The 16,021-nt window shown below is 42.9% G+C and overlaps 1 protein-coding gene across 1 annotated transcript; it reads left to right on the top strand.

Moving 5' to 3' along the window:
• The first annotated feature begins 1,147 nt into the window (after window positions 1-1,147).
• SUPV3L1 (Suv3 like RNA helicase) lies at window positions 1,148-16,020 on the top strand. Its single transcript, XM_028729461.2, has 15 exons — window positions 1,148-1,630; window positions 2,825-2,902; window positions 3,505-3,612; window positions 5,184-5,298; window positions 5,630-5,798; window positions 7,388-7,499; window positions 7,793-7,870; window positions 8,797-8,888; window positions 9,299-9,479; window positions 10,644-10,737; window positions 11,373-11,592; window positions 12,741-12,821; window positions 13,146-13,322; window positions 13,959-14,107; window positions 15,519-16,020. The coding sequence occupies exons 1-15, from the start codon at window positions 1,369-1,371 to the stop codon at window positions 15,979-15,981; spliced, it is 2,379 nt and encodes a 792-aa protein (XP_028585294.2). The 5' UTR covers window positions 1,148-1,368; the 3' UTR covers window positions 15,982-16,020.
• The last annotated feature ends 1 nt before the right edge of the window (window position 16,021 follows it).

Here is a 16,021-nt window from a genome sequence, read left to right as displayed (position 1 = left end):
CGGAAGTGTCTCCGGACAGCGCTGGCCCCCGGCCTCTTGAGTGAGATGGGCGCACAACCCTAGAGTATGTCAAGACTGGCCCGTACGGGCAGGGGTACCTTTACCTTTATTAATTTCAGCATAGGACCAATCCATTTCTTTCAGTTAGATGTGTATTTTTGGAGATCAGCTTTTAGTGCCATGGTGACTAATTATCTAGATAGAGACAATTTTCATATCTAAAACCAAGCCATTATCATTTGCAACTCTATAAAGGAATATGCTGCCTTAGGATGTGGTTGATGCATTAAAAATAAGTGGCAGAATTTTTTTATTATGTGATTTTTAATCTAATTTGACAACACTTAAGAATATGCTTGAAGTCCTGCTCTCTAACACCCATTTTTTTGTTCCAGCTTCTTGAAATTGATAAGGGCTTTTCTTTTGTATATGGATTTATAAAGTGTTTTGAAGTGCAAAGCCCAGTCTCCTTCATTTTGTTGTTATCTTAAGGCTAGTTTAAGGTAGTACTTGGTCCCACCCACTCCTTAAAATTAGAATATGGCATACTAATTTAAGAAATAAATGAAAACGTTCTGGCCTTTTCTCAATATATACTTTAAAAACACCTCAAATGCATCTACTCTGAGGATTGGGTGACAGTGCAAATAGACAATAATAACCTAATTACTGCAGCTTTATTCATTTGCAGATTTCTTTATGACCGACATCTATTTATGCAGACACCTTTGATTATAAATGCTGGTGATCTGGGGTTTCCCAAGGCTGCGGGCACGTTTATTCAACGGAGAAGGCTCAAAAGGCAGCGCCTGCCCTTAAGCTCCACCTCAAGAATTAGAAGTTCTTCCAGACCTTCGCTTAACAATGAGATGGGGTGGAGACTAGAGAGCAGAACAGGCATTATACAGAGCAGCTAATAAAATTTTGAGCTTGGCGTGGCGAGGTTCGAGGATTGGCGGAGCGTTATCACCACCATCCCCTCACGTGCTTACTGCACTTGCATTCTCGCGTAACGTCAATTCGCCCACTATCCTAGCAACCCAAGCCAATGCGCCTCACAGACACACCTCCGCCTCAACGCACGTGGCCGCCAGGGTGCTCGCTTGGCTGCCCTTCGTACTGCCTGCGAGGCTTCTCTTAGGGGCCCATGGCTTTGTGAGGAATGTGGCGGTGCGGCCGGCACTCCGAGTCTTTCCGCCTTCTAATAATACCCCTCCTAAATGCACCTAGCCAACCAACGCCGTCTTTAGGCAGCTTTCCTCCGCTCTACTTTTCAGGCACGACGCCGGACTTCCCTGAGGACCTGGGCCGCTGTCGCGATGACGAAACAGGCGCGCGCCGGCGAGCTCAAGGCTCCCTCTTGCTCCGATGTCCGTGAGCCGGTGCGCGAGGCTGCTCTCTCGGCTGCCGGCTGCCCCACTCCGCTATGGCGGCCTCTTTGCACTCCGGAGCCGGCGCGGTGGGCCGAGCCGGGCAGCCCCAGCAGCGGGTTTCTTCTCCGACGGGGGCGGCAGCGGCGCGGGCGCCAAAGCCCCGGACACTTCCTTGTTCGTGCCTCTGCCCGTGTCCCCTTCGTCGCCTGGCCCGGAGGGGGACGTTGGAGCCGAGCTCACGCGCCCGCTCAACAAGAGTAAGTGGCGGCGCCGGGGGTGGGGCGGAAGGACAGGCGGGCCCTGTGGGTTTAGAAAGCCAACCGTGCGCGGTCGGTTAGGGGGCAACGGGAGTGCTCTTTCCTTGCCCGTTTCTTTGATTTTTCTGTCATCCAAACAGGGGTGGGCAGCGGGCAACTTGCGAGTCGCACCTGTCCCACAAGGGCAATTTTACCTGTCCTTTAGTAGCCCTTCCAAATATACATTGAGGTAGTGCGTGAGGGGGAAGCCTCAACTTGCATAGTAGGCCCGTGAGAGTTACGTTCCGAGGATAGTGCCTAAAGCCAAAATTGCAGATACAGTGGTACCTCGGGTTACATACGCTTCAGGTTACAGACTCTGCTAACCCAGAAATAGTACCTCAGGTTAAGAACTTTGCTTCAGGATGGGAACAGAAATTGTGCTCTGGAGGCGCGGCGGCAGCAGGAGGCCCCATTAGCTAAAGTGATGCTTCAGGTTAAGAACAGTTTCAGGTTAAGAACGGACCTCAGGAACGAGTTATTTACTTAACCTGAGGTACCACTGTACAGTAGTCCAAACAAATTGGGATGCACTTGTGGTGTTGGTGGGGCATTGCCAAAGGTTCCCTCCCCCTGACACCCATCATTAAAAATGCCAAGCACATAAAGCTGAGTGTGCACAAGTTAAATGGGTGTATGTTGCGAGTGTACTGTGTAGAAAAGAAGCAATATTGGAGACCCCATGTGCATTTTGCCATATTATGGCCTCCGCTAGTTTCTGGGAAATGAATGGGCCACAGATCTCTTGAGGGGATCGTTCAAGACATATGTTTATTCCACCCCTATGTCTGCGAACGACTTCTTATAATCTGTGATGCACTTTAGATCATGCAGAATTTATTGTACAACCTGACCCATCCATGAGGTATCAGGCCCTCCCCTCAGTCGCCTATCACAGTTTGGAGAACAGAAATTGACCATCCCTGATCAGATGGCAATTGTAAAGTTACCATAAAGGTAGCTGTTGTTAAGATTGTTAGTCTCCATAGCAGATTTATAGAAGGTGGATTTTACAATATGTTTTTTGTGACTACTTTTCCCCCCGGTGTATAACCCTTTCTTGATTAAATGCTTGAAGGGTATAAAGTTTTTTTTTTTTGCACAAGTAATTTGCCATTCCAGTTAGCTTGACAGTATCTGTATTTTGTCTTCTAGGTGAAGTCCTGAAAGTATTAAATAAATTTTACAAGAGAAAAGAAGTACAAAGACTGGGGGCAGAAAATGGACTAGATGGTATGCAATATGTGGTGTGGTTCTAGGGATAATAGAATATTGGATGTTTCTACATGCTTTATGAGAAGCTCATATCTGGACTTAATCTTTTTTTGACTCTTAAGTTTTTCTAATTCTACTTCTAAAACTGACTGCTTAAGTCAGTGCTTAATAAAAAAGTGTGTTGTTGTTATTATTATTTTTTAATTTATATCCTCCCAAAAGAGCCCGGGCAGCAAACACATTCACTTTTTGTAAAGCACTCCAAAACAGGTTTATAAATACAGTTACAGTTAAAACATTTTAGAAATAGTTACAATTAAAAACTTTAGTTCATCCAGGAGTTCATGGAAGTAGAATAGGCAGATTTTAGCTGATCACCCCTTTCCGTTGTCCCATTGAACAGCTTCTGAAAGTTGGAGACATTCTAAAATAGTGTGGGAATGTATTGAGTGTTTCAGTGACCACATGCATGGGTATAATCCTACTGAAAACAAAGCACTCTTTAGTTTTCAAGCTAAAAATCTTGTTTTGTCATTAGATCTCTGGTCCAGTTTGTAGGAAGTGGAGTTTTGTGTGTAATACTGAACTTGCTTGTCTGTATTTTCCCCTCCCCTTTATAGCTCGTCTGTTTCATCAAGCATTTATAAGCTTTAGGAAATACATAATGGAATCAAGTTTCTTGGGTCCTGATGTGCACATTCTCCTAAATGATATATGCTGTGGTGCTGGTAAGTATATTCAACATTATTTCCCCCTCCCCAATCATTCTTCTTAAAAAAGACACTTGCTTAAATGTTATGGGTGATAAACTTATGGGTAAATAAAATTTGCTTTACCCTTAGAAATAAGGAACTTAATGGGTTAGGTTATAATATTTGCCAGTGTGTCATAATGGCTAGGAGTGAGAGATGGGAGTGAGTGCTGTGAAGCAGTAAATGGCCTTAGGCAACCCTTTGTTGAATATGTGACAGAGGTGTTAAGTGCTGTTGTTTAAACATCAGATACTGGTACATCGCCAAGACAGAAGTGTGACTGCATTACTGTGTAGAACACAGATACAAACAAGTGAAACATCCAAGAGTGGGTGTGCCCAGTTCCCAGGTAATGATGAATCGACAAAGCAAAATAAAGAGTATGCATTAAATCTTCAAATAAATTCCAACTGAGCAACTTCATGCTGAAGGCTCATTTTGAACCCTTTTCCTTGAAGTATGTCATCTTAGACCTTTCTGGCTTCTGACTGCTGACATTTTAACATCTGGTTTGTATCCATTTATTCAGCTTGTTTCTGTTTTAGAGCTTATATCTCTACTTAAATGAATGGGCACAAGTGTGTACTTGTGTCTGCTGTGCACATCAACAACCTTAATAAGTTAATACTGTAATGAGAATGTTAGAAGATTATAGTAGGGACAACAAAGAGTGAAAATTATACTTTGTATTTGCTCTTATTTCTGGTACCAGTTCACTACACTGAGTTCATTAGAGTTGACCCTAACCTAAAATACAGCAAATGGAAATGCCAAGAGTATAATCCTCCCCTTTACACAGCGGGCAAGGTGTGGATGCTCCTGATTAGCCTGCATTCAGCTGTTTCACAGGCCATGGCAAAGCAACCCAGGGGCCCTTTAGGACATTCAGATTTGTAGGTCCTGTACAAGGAGCAGAGTAAAACATGCTAATGGGAGCACCTTGGAGTCTCCCTGCTTCTTGCAAAGGAACAGAGACTAGGAAACTGGGCACCCAGAGAGCACTGAGAAGGGAGGCAGAGAAGGCTGCTCCAGGCTGCTCCTTCCTTCTGCTTCCCTCCTGGCTCTCTTCCATGTCTACATGGGACATGGAATCCCTCTGCATGGGGAGAGCAGGACTCCAACCCAAATCTCATGGAAGCCTTTTGATGGGATTTCTAAATTTAAAACAAGGCATATGAGCTTTTGATTCTTGAGGCCATGATTGAAGTTGTTTGTTTAGTGCAGTACTAGAAAAGAGCTGCTGCAAATGGGCCTGTAATACAGAAAAGTATGTGTAAATTCTCAAAGTATATTAGAAATTATTTAGTCCCCAAAAGATGATTAAAAAAATGATATTGTGAAATGATGCCAAGTGTCTTAAGTTTAATTCTGAGTACTTGGGTTTTCATGTAATTTAGAAGGTTATTCGCAGTTAATAGGGTTCTAAGAATTGTCCACTGACATTATTTATATCACCAGACTTAGTAATATTAGAATTATTCTGAATACACCACTGGGTGATGGTTCACTCCTTGTTGATTTTAATATACCTTTCTCCTTCCTTCTAGGGCACGTTGATGATTTGTTTCCATTTTTCATGAGACATGCTAAGCAGATTTTTCCTATGCTGGAGTGTATGGATGATCTGCGTAAAATCAGTGATTTGAGATTGCCACCCAACTGGTTAGCTTTTTAAAATCACTTATATGTTTTCCTTATGATAATAACAATGTAAATGCTGGGACAATGTGCATTTTATGTCCCTATCATGGCAGTTATTCTCACTGAAGTCATCAGTGTCTTGTGTTACTTTGAGCTACTTTGAGTGTTTTTCTTTAATTGAAAAAATGTTATCAAAAATCACAGAAATTGAGGTGTGAGATTACATGGTTTTAAATCAACATATCTAAAGGTGTATTTAGTTTTCAGTTTATGTATATACTACGAAGTGAGGTGGTGTTTAAACAAACAGACTGCCAGGCTCAACTATGCATTTCTCTATGTATCGTTATAGGTATCAGGACGCCAGAGCTATCCAAAGAAAAATTGTATTTCATGCTGGTCCTACAAACAGTGGAAAAACCTACCATGCAATCCAGAGATATTTAGCAGCAAAATCAGGAATATACTGTGGCCCTTTGAAGCTTCTGGCACATGAGATTTTCCAGAAGAGTAACGATGCTGTCAGTATGTTAAATGTGTTTCCATGCTTCTGTGACTGTTACAGTCTGTGGTGATGATTCATGATATAGTATTGTCAGTGTACGCAATATTTTTCACAGTTGCATAAGCAAAAAACAAAACAAGTACCACAATAAGCGCATAATTATATTTTGACAGTGGGTGTGCACAATAGAGGAAGGGGAGAGAAGAAAGGAAGAGGTAAAAGAAAGAATAAGTGCAAGTACAGCTATATTAGTAAAAGTAGCTATCTTGTGATCATTTTTGTTATGCTGCATTGACTACCCTTTTTTGCTTGAGGCATTAGTAACTTCTGGAGTTCTGTAGCTGTCAAATGAGTAAACAATATCTGTAGCCGAGGCAGCAGAATCCAGATCTTGCGGCTGCTGAATGAGTACCTCTGTCATATTTGAGTACAGTGGTGCCCCGCAAGACGAATGCCTCGCAAGACGAATGCCTCGTAAGACGAAAGAGTTTTCCATTTTTTGAGTCGTTCTGCAAGATGAATTTCCCTATGGGCTTGCTTTGCAAGACGAAACGTCTTGCGAGTTCTTGCGAGTTTGTTTCCTTTTTCTTAAAGCCGCTAAGCCGCTAATAGCCGCTAAGCCGCTAATAGCCGTGCTTCACAAGACGAAAAAGCTGCAAGACTCGCGGAACGGATTAATTTCGTCTTGCGAGGCACCACTGTATGTGCTTTCTGCAACAATCTCAGTTAAAGGAAGCCAAAGCAGTTATGAGCTGTTCAAAGCCTGTACTGTAAGGCTCAGCACACCCTAAACCAAATGCATTGAAGGCAGCAGCATTCAGTCACACTACTGCACCAGTTAACATTACAGGTTCACGACCATTGCAACCTTCTCCACCCATACAGATTTATTTGCCATCATATTTATGTCTTTATCCATGATGGCTAGATAGGAAACTTTTTTTTTTGTATTGTAGTTGTTTCTGAGACTGAAAGGGCTATAGCTCTTTGGTCAAGCACAAGGCTTGCTTGCAGAATACCCCAGGTTTGACCCCTGGCATCTCAAGGGAGGGCTGGGAAAGGCTGCCGTCTGCCACCCTCGTGACTTGCTGCCAATTGCTGTAGGCAGTTCTGAGCTTCTAGAACTTAAACAAATTAAATGTGTCTGTTAAATCCACAGGGGCTATCTCTTAGAATATACTCTCTTGAAAAGTATGTCTATTCTAAGCTGCCTGTGGAGAGTTTGCCTTTCTCTGAAGCAAACCTGGGAATCCTAAGATGGTGGGCTGGAGAGCGACAGTGTGGGAGGGGTGGTTAACTCTGGCTGCTAGAGGCCTCCTTCAAGAACTTCTGCTTGGTTCCTCCTTCCTTGCTTTGGAGGGACGCTCTTCCCATCTACCCTCTTCCTCTATTTGCATCCATTTTTTTAGTAGCTCTTGTTTAAAACAAAAATGGGGGTGCTCGGGATTTGTTTTCTAAGATTTTGATTTCTGCACAAGATGCTTTATTGGGCTGTATGTTGTCTGTTTTCATATTTCAGTGTACAGTAGTATCCTTTGGGAGCTTAGGTTGGATTTCTCTTCCTAGAAAAACCACCTGTATCCTCTCTCTCTTTAAACCTTACAGAAGGTGCCATGTGATTTGGTAACCGGAGAAGAACGTGTTTGTGTTGATCCTGAAGGCAGACAGGCTGCCCATGTTGCTTGCACTATTGAGATGTGCAGCGTCACTACACCCTGTATGTAAACTTCTTTCTTTTTTGTGTGTGTTCTTCATGGGTATTGAAGCGTATCATGTTCTAGTTTTATAAATTTGCCTCTAGTGTTCTGATATATTTCAATTTAGAATTTCTTCTGTTATAACAGATTAACAGGCCAAATAAATGACAATGTAGAAACTGTTCTTAAAACTTTGTAAAAACTGTTTAAAGAATTCATAATTGAAATTACTATTTTTCTTCTGTCTTTTACCTCTTAAAGTTTGTTTTTCCAGTCCCTTTTACCACATACCATCATTTTTTGTATTTTTAAGATGAAGTAGCTGTGATTGATGAAATCCAGATGATTAAAGATCCTTCCAGAGGTTGGGCCTGGACACGAGCACTCTTGGGTATGTTTTCTGCAGGTTTCATGTTAATAAAACAAATTACCTTTAGCTACTGATTTGCGACTTCTCTTTCATATGGACAGTGTAGTGCAGGGCTCCAGAACAGCCTTCCTTCCCCAAGCTGGTGCCCTCCAGTTCTGAACTGTTTCTCTGACCATTTACCATGTTGGCTGGAGCTAGTGGAAGTTGTACTCCAATAATATATCCAGAGTACTTGGTGAGGAAGTCTGCTCAGGAATGTTAGTTGAACCTGTCCTATGTATGAGTATGGTGTACTGACACATTGAACTGTATCCAATTTTATTTAGATTTAAAATAAAAATAGCCAGTCTACTAAATTTGTAACATGCATTTTGAATAGCTTTATTTCCATCCTGCGTGGTGGGATAGTGATGGCCGGGATCCAAAGAACCACTTAAGGCACATCCTTAGCAGACCATTATAGAAAGCTAAGTCCCCTCTGTTTCAAAGTCCATTCACTATGTGACTTGAGGGGTTGAAAAAAAGGGTGTGCAGAACCAGTTGCAATTGTTTTGATCCTAGCACTTGCTTCCATCTTGGGTAGTTGTCGGACAATGAAATACTGTCCAAATTTTGGCATGGTTTACTCAGAAGTAAATTCCACTGTCTTCCCAGCAAAGTGTGTAACTTGAGATGGATATTAGAGTGGGGTCAGTTATTCTCCTTGATATTATAGTTTTGAACAAGTGGCTCCACAGAACCTGCATAACAATTGAATGAGGTGGTTATTCAGATTCATGAACTGGGCAAGTCTTACTGGGCTTTGCTAGCTACAAACGTCTGCAAGCAAAACATTTGATTATGATAGCCTTATAGTAGCAATGCAAACCATATGTCTGTTTTCAGTATGTGTGATCCATGTAAACTGCTTTTACAGTCCTCCTTTCTTGTGTGCATTTTATATTTAGGACTCTGTGCAGAAGAAATCCATGTTTGTGGTGAGGCTGCTGCTATTAACTTGGTGACAGAGCTCATGTATACTACAGGGGAGGAGGTTGAGGTAGGCATTGTCCATATCTATCTCTATAGCTACATACTCCGATTTTTGAAGCTCCCTTTCTTAAAAATACTCACTAGAGCCTGTGCATTAAAATCGGTGCATCAGTTGTGAAGCTGTTAATATGTTTCTGGCATTAGCAAGATTATCCACCAGGCCTCTTCTCCCTTAACTGTCTCAGTGGGAGAAATGAGAAGCAGGGCTCATTCCATCAGCTTTGCCAAAAAACCCACCTCCATCAGACACCTCCTATTGATGAACTGCTTCTATGCCAGCTGGTCGTTATATATTATACTTCCACTGCAACCAACCCCTTGTGTGTGCCAGTGTAGTTTACCTGATTGCTACCCATGTCTCTTATTGACTGCCATTCTGTGATGGTTGCAAGGGTAAATGATGCTTTTTCTCTCCAGGTGAGAAACTACAAGAGACTCACCCCTCTAAAAGTCCTGGATCAGGCCCTTGAATCTCTAGATAACCTTCGCCCTGGAGACTGTATTGTCTGTTTCAGTAAGAATGATATTTATTCAGTGAGCCGGCAAATTGAAACCCGGGGCCTAGAATGTGCTGTCATATATGGAAGTCTGCCACCTGGTAATTACTCTTTGATATATGTTGGGGGAGTTGGGAGGTGTGAATGCTATGTGAATAATTAGGAAATTTCTGTTTAATATTTGAATATTGAAGTACTTGCAACATCATACCCAAGAATTCTGAGAAACCCCAAGAAACAGTGGAGCTTTGGAATCAGTAGTTAAAATCAGTGCAGGTTCAGTCCTCTTACCTTGATTCAACATGGCATCCAGTTGTATCCAAACAAAGGAAAAAACTGTTCCTTGATCTTGGGAACCATCATGCAAAATTTGGTTATGATATTTTAAGAGGAGTCCAAATGCACAGTGAACAAGCAGCTGTCCAGAATTTATAGTATGCTGTGTTTTTAAATGTGCATTTCCTTCTTTGGCACCTTGTCTTGGAATATGTTAACTTGTTCATCTAGTACTTGTCTGGTTCACATATTCTTAGCAGGGATGGCCTTGATTACCATAAACTATACAGGGGATAGATCTGCCCATACAGCTTTAATAATACGCAGCTCAATCTAGTTTTTAGTTCTGTACTGATTGCATTTCCATGTACGGTTTGCATTTCCTGAAGTCTCCCTTCTTCTCCATGGCCACTTATTATTTCTTTATTTCAAGAATTTCTAAACAGCCCTTTATCCTGACAGATTCCTAGCAGTGTACAGACACTTCACGTTGGGTGTGGGCAGCATGAGTGAAAACTTGCAAGTTGCATGACACACAGGAAGAGGGGAAAGCAGTGATGATACTGTCTTAGGAGCTGGTTCAGTCATGTCAGGGGGGCCTACACAGTCATCTTGGAAGTAGGCAGAGTTGCCAGGGTGGGATGGAATGTGCATGGCACCAGAAGCTTGGGCAATACTGGCAACTTAAGGTTCTGATGTCACCAGAAGCTTATATGGCCACATATACGCTGCTCCACATGGAGATACCAGCTCATGCAAATAGTGCTTTCATGTGAGCCCGTGCCTGCTTCCAAGGTAATCTCAGTGGGCCACTGACATATCTGAACTGCCACTAAGCAGTTCAGAATATTAACATTTTTCACTGTCACCTGCAAAACACCATTGTGGAATGGTAATTTTAAAGTATTGACAATATTTGGTTTATTACAAACCAAACTAAAAACCATAAATGTAAATTGCAACATAGTCTACACTTGTCATTGTTTCAGGGACAAAACTTACACAGGCAAGGAAATTCAACGATCCCGATGATCCGTGTAAAATCATGGTTGCTACAGATGCAATTGGAATGGGACTCAATTTGTAAGTATCCTGGGTGGATTGCAGATTCTATCAGAATGAGTTAAATGTGTTGGTTCTTGGCTTTTTCCAAAACCATATCAGTGTTACATATCTCCTGTGGCTCTTGTGTACAGGCAAGTACTGGTTTCTTAATTTAACCCGACTGGAGCAGGATTTCTAACCATTTTTGTCCCATTACTCAATAGAGTGCTGCTTCCAGTGCAGAGACATTAGATGATGATCTAGATAACTAAGCTGTTCATAAGAGCCTGTCTGTGTGGCATTGAGCGTCATCATATCTCTTGTACCTTTCCAGCAGTGTGGAAGATGGAACACCATCAAAAGTTGGATAGGGTTGGTGCATTCACTGGGAGTTGCATTGCACTGGGCCTAGTGAGCCTAGTGAGTATAGGGGTAGAATGTTTGTTCAAGAATGGACATTGGACATCTAGCAGTCACCCACTACTATGTGGCAAACCTGAGACTGTGGAGATATCTGTGTTCGGAGTCATCTGTCTGACACCTTTTCCTGACAAACCTTTGGGTTTGTGGTGAAATCCTGCATTGTATTGACAAGGTTCACATTTTGAGAATTACAAATTATATCTCTTTGTTCCGACTTCAGTGTTAATCCACTATCTATGCTTTTGTTCTAGGAGCATAAAAAGAATCATTTTTAACTCCCTCATTAAGCCTACTATCAATGAGAAGGGTGAGAAGGAAATGGATACAATTACAACATCTCAAGCTCTACAAATCTCAGGCAGAGCGGGAAGATTTAGCACTGTATTTGGAGAAGGGGAAGTCACCACCATGCATCGAGATGACCTTCCTTTGTTAAAGGAAATCTTGAATAAATCAGTGGATCCCATAGTGGTAGGATATTGTTATCAACAACATCATCATATTGTTGGTGCATTTTTCAGCTGTCTGATAGTAGAGCAGCATTGGAGCATCTTAAAACGAGTTGATCAGTCATAGGAAGCTTCTACCGGGTCAAAATGTTTTGTTTTTCTAGCTCAGTATCGTATTAATCTGACTTGCAGCTATTCTCCAGAACCTCTGAGAGGGATCTTCCCATCATGTGTTGCATACAGCTTTTAACTGGGGAGTGAATCGGGGGCCTTTTACCACTGAGCCATCTCTCCCCACACCCTGCCAACTTATTTGTGCAAGTAACAATTCAAGCAATTGACATGACCTGGAATATAAGTACAGTGGTACCTTGGGTTAAGTACTTAATTCGTTCCGGAGGTCCATTCTTAACTTGAAACTGTTCTTAACCTAAAGCACCACTTTAGCTAATGGGGCCTCCCGCTGCTGCTGCGCCGCCGGAGCACGATTTCTGTTCTCATCCTGAAGCAAAGTTCTTAACCCGAGGTACCACTGTACTTGTATGAGCATTAGCAACATTTTTTTAAATTAAATTTTATTGTTACCATTCACATTAACACACCATACAGAAAAAGAAAATAAATTTCCATCACTTTTGGTGGTGATCATTAGCAACATTTACTAGCAGAACACTTTCAGCCAGTGTGGTGTAGTGGTTAAGAGCAGTAGACTCGTAATCTGGTGAACCGGGTTCGTGTCTCTGCTCCGCCACATGCAGCTGCTGGGTGACCTATTCACACTTCTTTGAAGTCTCTCAGCCTCACTCACCTCACAGAGTGTTTGTTGTGGGGGAGGAAGGGAAATGAGAATGTTAGCCGCTTTGAGACTCCTTCGGGTAGTGATAAAGCGGGATATCAAATCCAAACTCCTCCTCCTCCTCCTCCTCTTCTTCTTCTTCTTTGGAAATGAGGAAATCCCTGCTCATGGGACTTACTGCTGCTTAATCAAATGAAGATGATAATGTATGAGCTGGTTCTCTGGAATTTTTTAGCTAAGTAGCTCAGTCACATTAATATTAGTGCAGTAAATGTTGCATAGGGCATAAGCTGACTGGGCCACCTTGTTGTTTAGGAAAGTTTAATTCTTGTAATAATGAGACCCTTTTCTCCCCACCTTTTTTTTTCACCCAGACTGCTGGCTTGCATCCTACCGCTGACCAAATTGAGATGTTTGCATATCATCTTCCAGATGCCACTCTATCAAATCTACTTGTAAGAATCAGGAAACCTGTTAAGTTTTAACATTTCTGTGAACAACAGTTTAAGCTTCATTAGCCTAGCTAGAGAATGCTAGTTAGGATTTTGAGGAGCTGTTTACCAGCGTCTAATCTGCACAGACAGGCTATCTTTGCAGTGTTTGCTTCTGCAGTTGATAGCTTTCCCTTTCCCTTTTCAAGTCTTAAGAAGGACTTGCCTCATTGACTGCAGAGCTGCTGCAGGAAATTGCTAGTATCCTTGTGTGAATATTGATAGATTTCCATGGGGATAGTCAGGGCTTCGTCTAACTAAGAGCATCTTTATCTTTATTTAAAACAGGATATTTTTGTGAGCCTCTCTCAAGTTGATGGCCTCTACTTTGTGTGCAATGTTGATGACTTCAAATTTCTAGCTGACATGATTCAGCACATTCCACTGAACCTGAGAGCCAGATACGTGTTCTGCACAGCACCCATCAACAAGAAGCAGCCGTACGTCTGCACTTCGCTGTTGAAGGTAAGTGACCTGCCTCTCCTGTGTGTGTGCATCAGCGTGCATTTTTGTGGGACTAGTCCGTGTTGTACTAAGTTGGTGTCAGTCTCTTCATCCATTTGTGGGCATGATCAGAATTAGGTGACCCAAGTGACAAGTTGAGATGGTGGTGATCAGAATGCTGTATGGATATTTGTCTGGTCTGCCAGCAGTGGTGCCACAGTTACATCCAGTGAGGGGTTGGAGCAAGATGCTGGTAAATTTGGGTTGGCTTGGGCTCAGTGGTGGGTGCACCCGATTGCTTCTGCTGGTGTACCTGAAGTGCCCCAGCCTTTACTCCTGTTCCATAAAGCATGAGGAGTTACTGGACATTTCACAGGCCAGCAAAACTGTATCTTATTCATGATTACAGAAGCATTACAACCGTCAGCCTCTCCTTTTCCAGTGCCTGCTCTGAGACACATGGGGGGGGGATTCGGGGGGGGGGGTTGGATCCAAAGCATTGTAGAAAGTTTATATCATAAATTACTGTCATGGCTGGGTTTGGCAGAAAAAAAGTAGGCTGCTGCAAAGGGCATTTGGCAGTGTGAGAGATTTATGGCCGTATTGTTCTTGGGGAAATATTCATTGCTTAATGCTGCTTCTTTTTTCCTTTTCTAGTTTGCACGGCAGTTTAGCAGAAATGAACCTCTGACATTTGACTGGCTGTGCAGGCATATTAATTGGCCTCTAGTCCCGCCCCAGAATATAAAGGACCTTGTACACCTTGAAGCTGTTCATGATGTCCTCGATCTGTATCTGTGGCTGAGGTACTGGAGGCTTGGTTCCTTCTTCCTCCTCTTCCTTAATGCGGGCAACTTTGGGGCATAAGGAGTCCTCCGCTTTGGGTAAAAGCATGGTTCAGTCCTCATGTGAGATGACACCAACGCAAAATGTTGGTGGGGAACTACTGGTCTTTTAATCTCCTCCTTGTCAAAATTTCTCTGCATGTGGAAAACACCCAACAGGGAGATGGTGTCTAAGGCAGCCTCTTCCAAGATGGGTTTGCTTTCCATGTTCAGGGAGATTTTGAAATAGAGGCACTTTGAAACAAGCGATTTCCTGCATGGGTCTGGGGAAGGAGCAGTTCTGGGAGAGAACTGTACCATATCAGAAACTGCATATTTGAAGTGTCATTAAGTTGGGACCGGAGAGAAGTCGTTTACTGTCAGCTCTGCTAAGACAGAGGCTGAACAACCGGTTCTTTCGACCTATTCAGTTAATGCAGAAGAGAAACAAGAGCTTTTTTGGAGGTGGAGAACAGATGAGGGAGAGGTGAGGGGTGGGGGTGGGGTGTAGAGCTCTGGACATAGATTAGGGATACTTGGATTTAAATCCATGCTCAGCCTAAGCTGTTGCACATGACTGATGCAAGTATAAAATGGGTAACCCACTGCGTACTGCTGCCACGAACTTCTTGGAGAACTGTGGAATAAAACACAGCTATTTTATAGATGGTTTCAAACCAGAGTGGCTAACGGGTTGCTCTCCAAATGCTTCTGAACTGCAACTCCCATCGTCCTTGGGGTAAACTGGCTAAGGCTGATGGGATTTGTAGTTCAGTGACACTTGGAGAGCCAGACATTGCCTTCCTTTCATTTAAAATATTCTATCTTGTCTACTAGGCTATGCATAAACTGTGTGTGATATTAGCTTTTTATTGTAAGCCTTTTGGCTTAATAGTATTGCACATTACACTTAAACACACCCACACCCCAGATTACATGTGTTTTTGAGGTATAACAACTTGATCAGCTGTTTGCTCTAAATTGCTACATAGTTTCATTTGTATCTTAACCCCAGAAACTTGAAGTGCATAACAGATAATATGCTGATCAGTTAATGCCCAGGACTACAGATGTCCAAAGACGTTTGGGTTGAATCTAGCCAAGTTATTGCAGGAGTGGAACAACTTCTACTTGCATAACAGAACTTTCTTTTTTTTCTTCACCCCCTTCGCCAGCACTCCAAAATGGGGTAGGGGGGAGCTCCAGAGCAGAGAGCATGCAGGTGATGGGAGAAAAAGGAGAGGAAGTTCTGTTGCATGTGCAGAGGTTCTGCTCACACAAGTAGCTGGATTCAGCATTTTAGTGAAGAGGTCCCAAAGTGCCTGTTGAAGGGGCTGTTAACCTTTCAAGAATTCTTGGTCTGAACTTACCATACATGCATGTTTCCTTGTAGCTACCGGTTTATGGACATGTTCCCGGATGCTGCTCTCGTCAGGGACATACAGAAGGAGCTGGACGACATTATACAAGTCGGGGTGCTTAACATTACGAGGCTGATCCGAGTATCGCAGGCCGCTTCTGGGTCTGTCACTTTACCAGACGACTTTCCTCTCCAGAGGGCTAGCATTGGCAATGGGATGTTGAATGCGGAAGACCTCCTAGAGGCTAACGGAGAGCTTTCCCCAAGTGACGTGAAGACCCAAGGGCACCGACGAGCAAGGGGATCCAAAGCGATGAACTATAGGCCTGCTGAAGCACAGGGCCGAGCTCAGGGCGCTCTGGCTGCCAGACTAATACAGCAGGGACTCCTCACCCAAGATATGCTGAAACAGTTGGAACATGAGTGGCTGGCTCGTCGCAAGGGCTGTGCCACAGATGAAAACACAGGCCCAAACAAAGGGAAGAAGAGGAAATAGGATGCTGTGTCTTTGCAAAATAAAAATTATATTTAATAAG

Source organism: Podarcis muralis, chromosome 6 (genome assembly GCF_964188315.1).
Source record: "Podarcis muralis chromosome 6, rPodMur119.hap1.1, whole genome shotgun sequence".
Lineage (NCBI taxonomy): Eukaryota > Metazoa > Chordata > Lepidosauria > Squamata > Lacertidae > Podarcis > Podarcis muralis.
Note: the sequence above shows the minus strand (reverse complement) of the source record. Positions and strands in the feature narration are given on the sequence as shown.

Excerpts from the sequence above, each read along its gene's own strand:
- SUPV3L1 (XM_028729461.2), top strand. The coding sequence starts at position 1,369 with ATGTCCGTGAGCCGGTGCGCGAGGCTGCTCTCTCGGCTGCCGGCTGCC. Across the intron at positions 8,889-9,298 it reads CTACAGGGGAGGAGGTTGAG|GTGAGAAACTACAAGAGACT; the intron begins GTAGGCATTGTC and ends TTTTCTCTCCAG. Across the intron at positions 11,593-12,740 it reads AATCAGTGGATCCCATAGTG|ACTGCTGGCTTGCATCCTAC; the intron begins GTAGGATATTGT and ends TTTTTCACCCAG.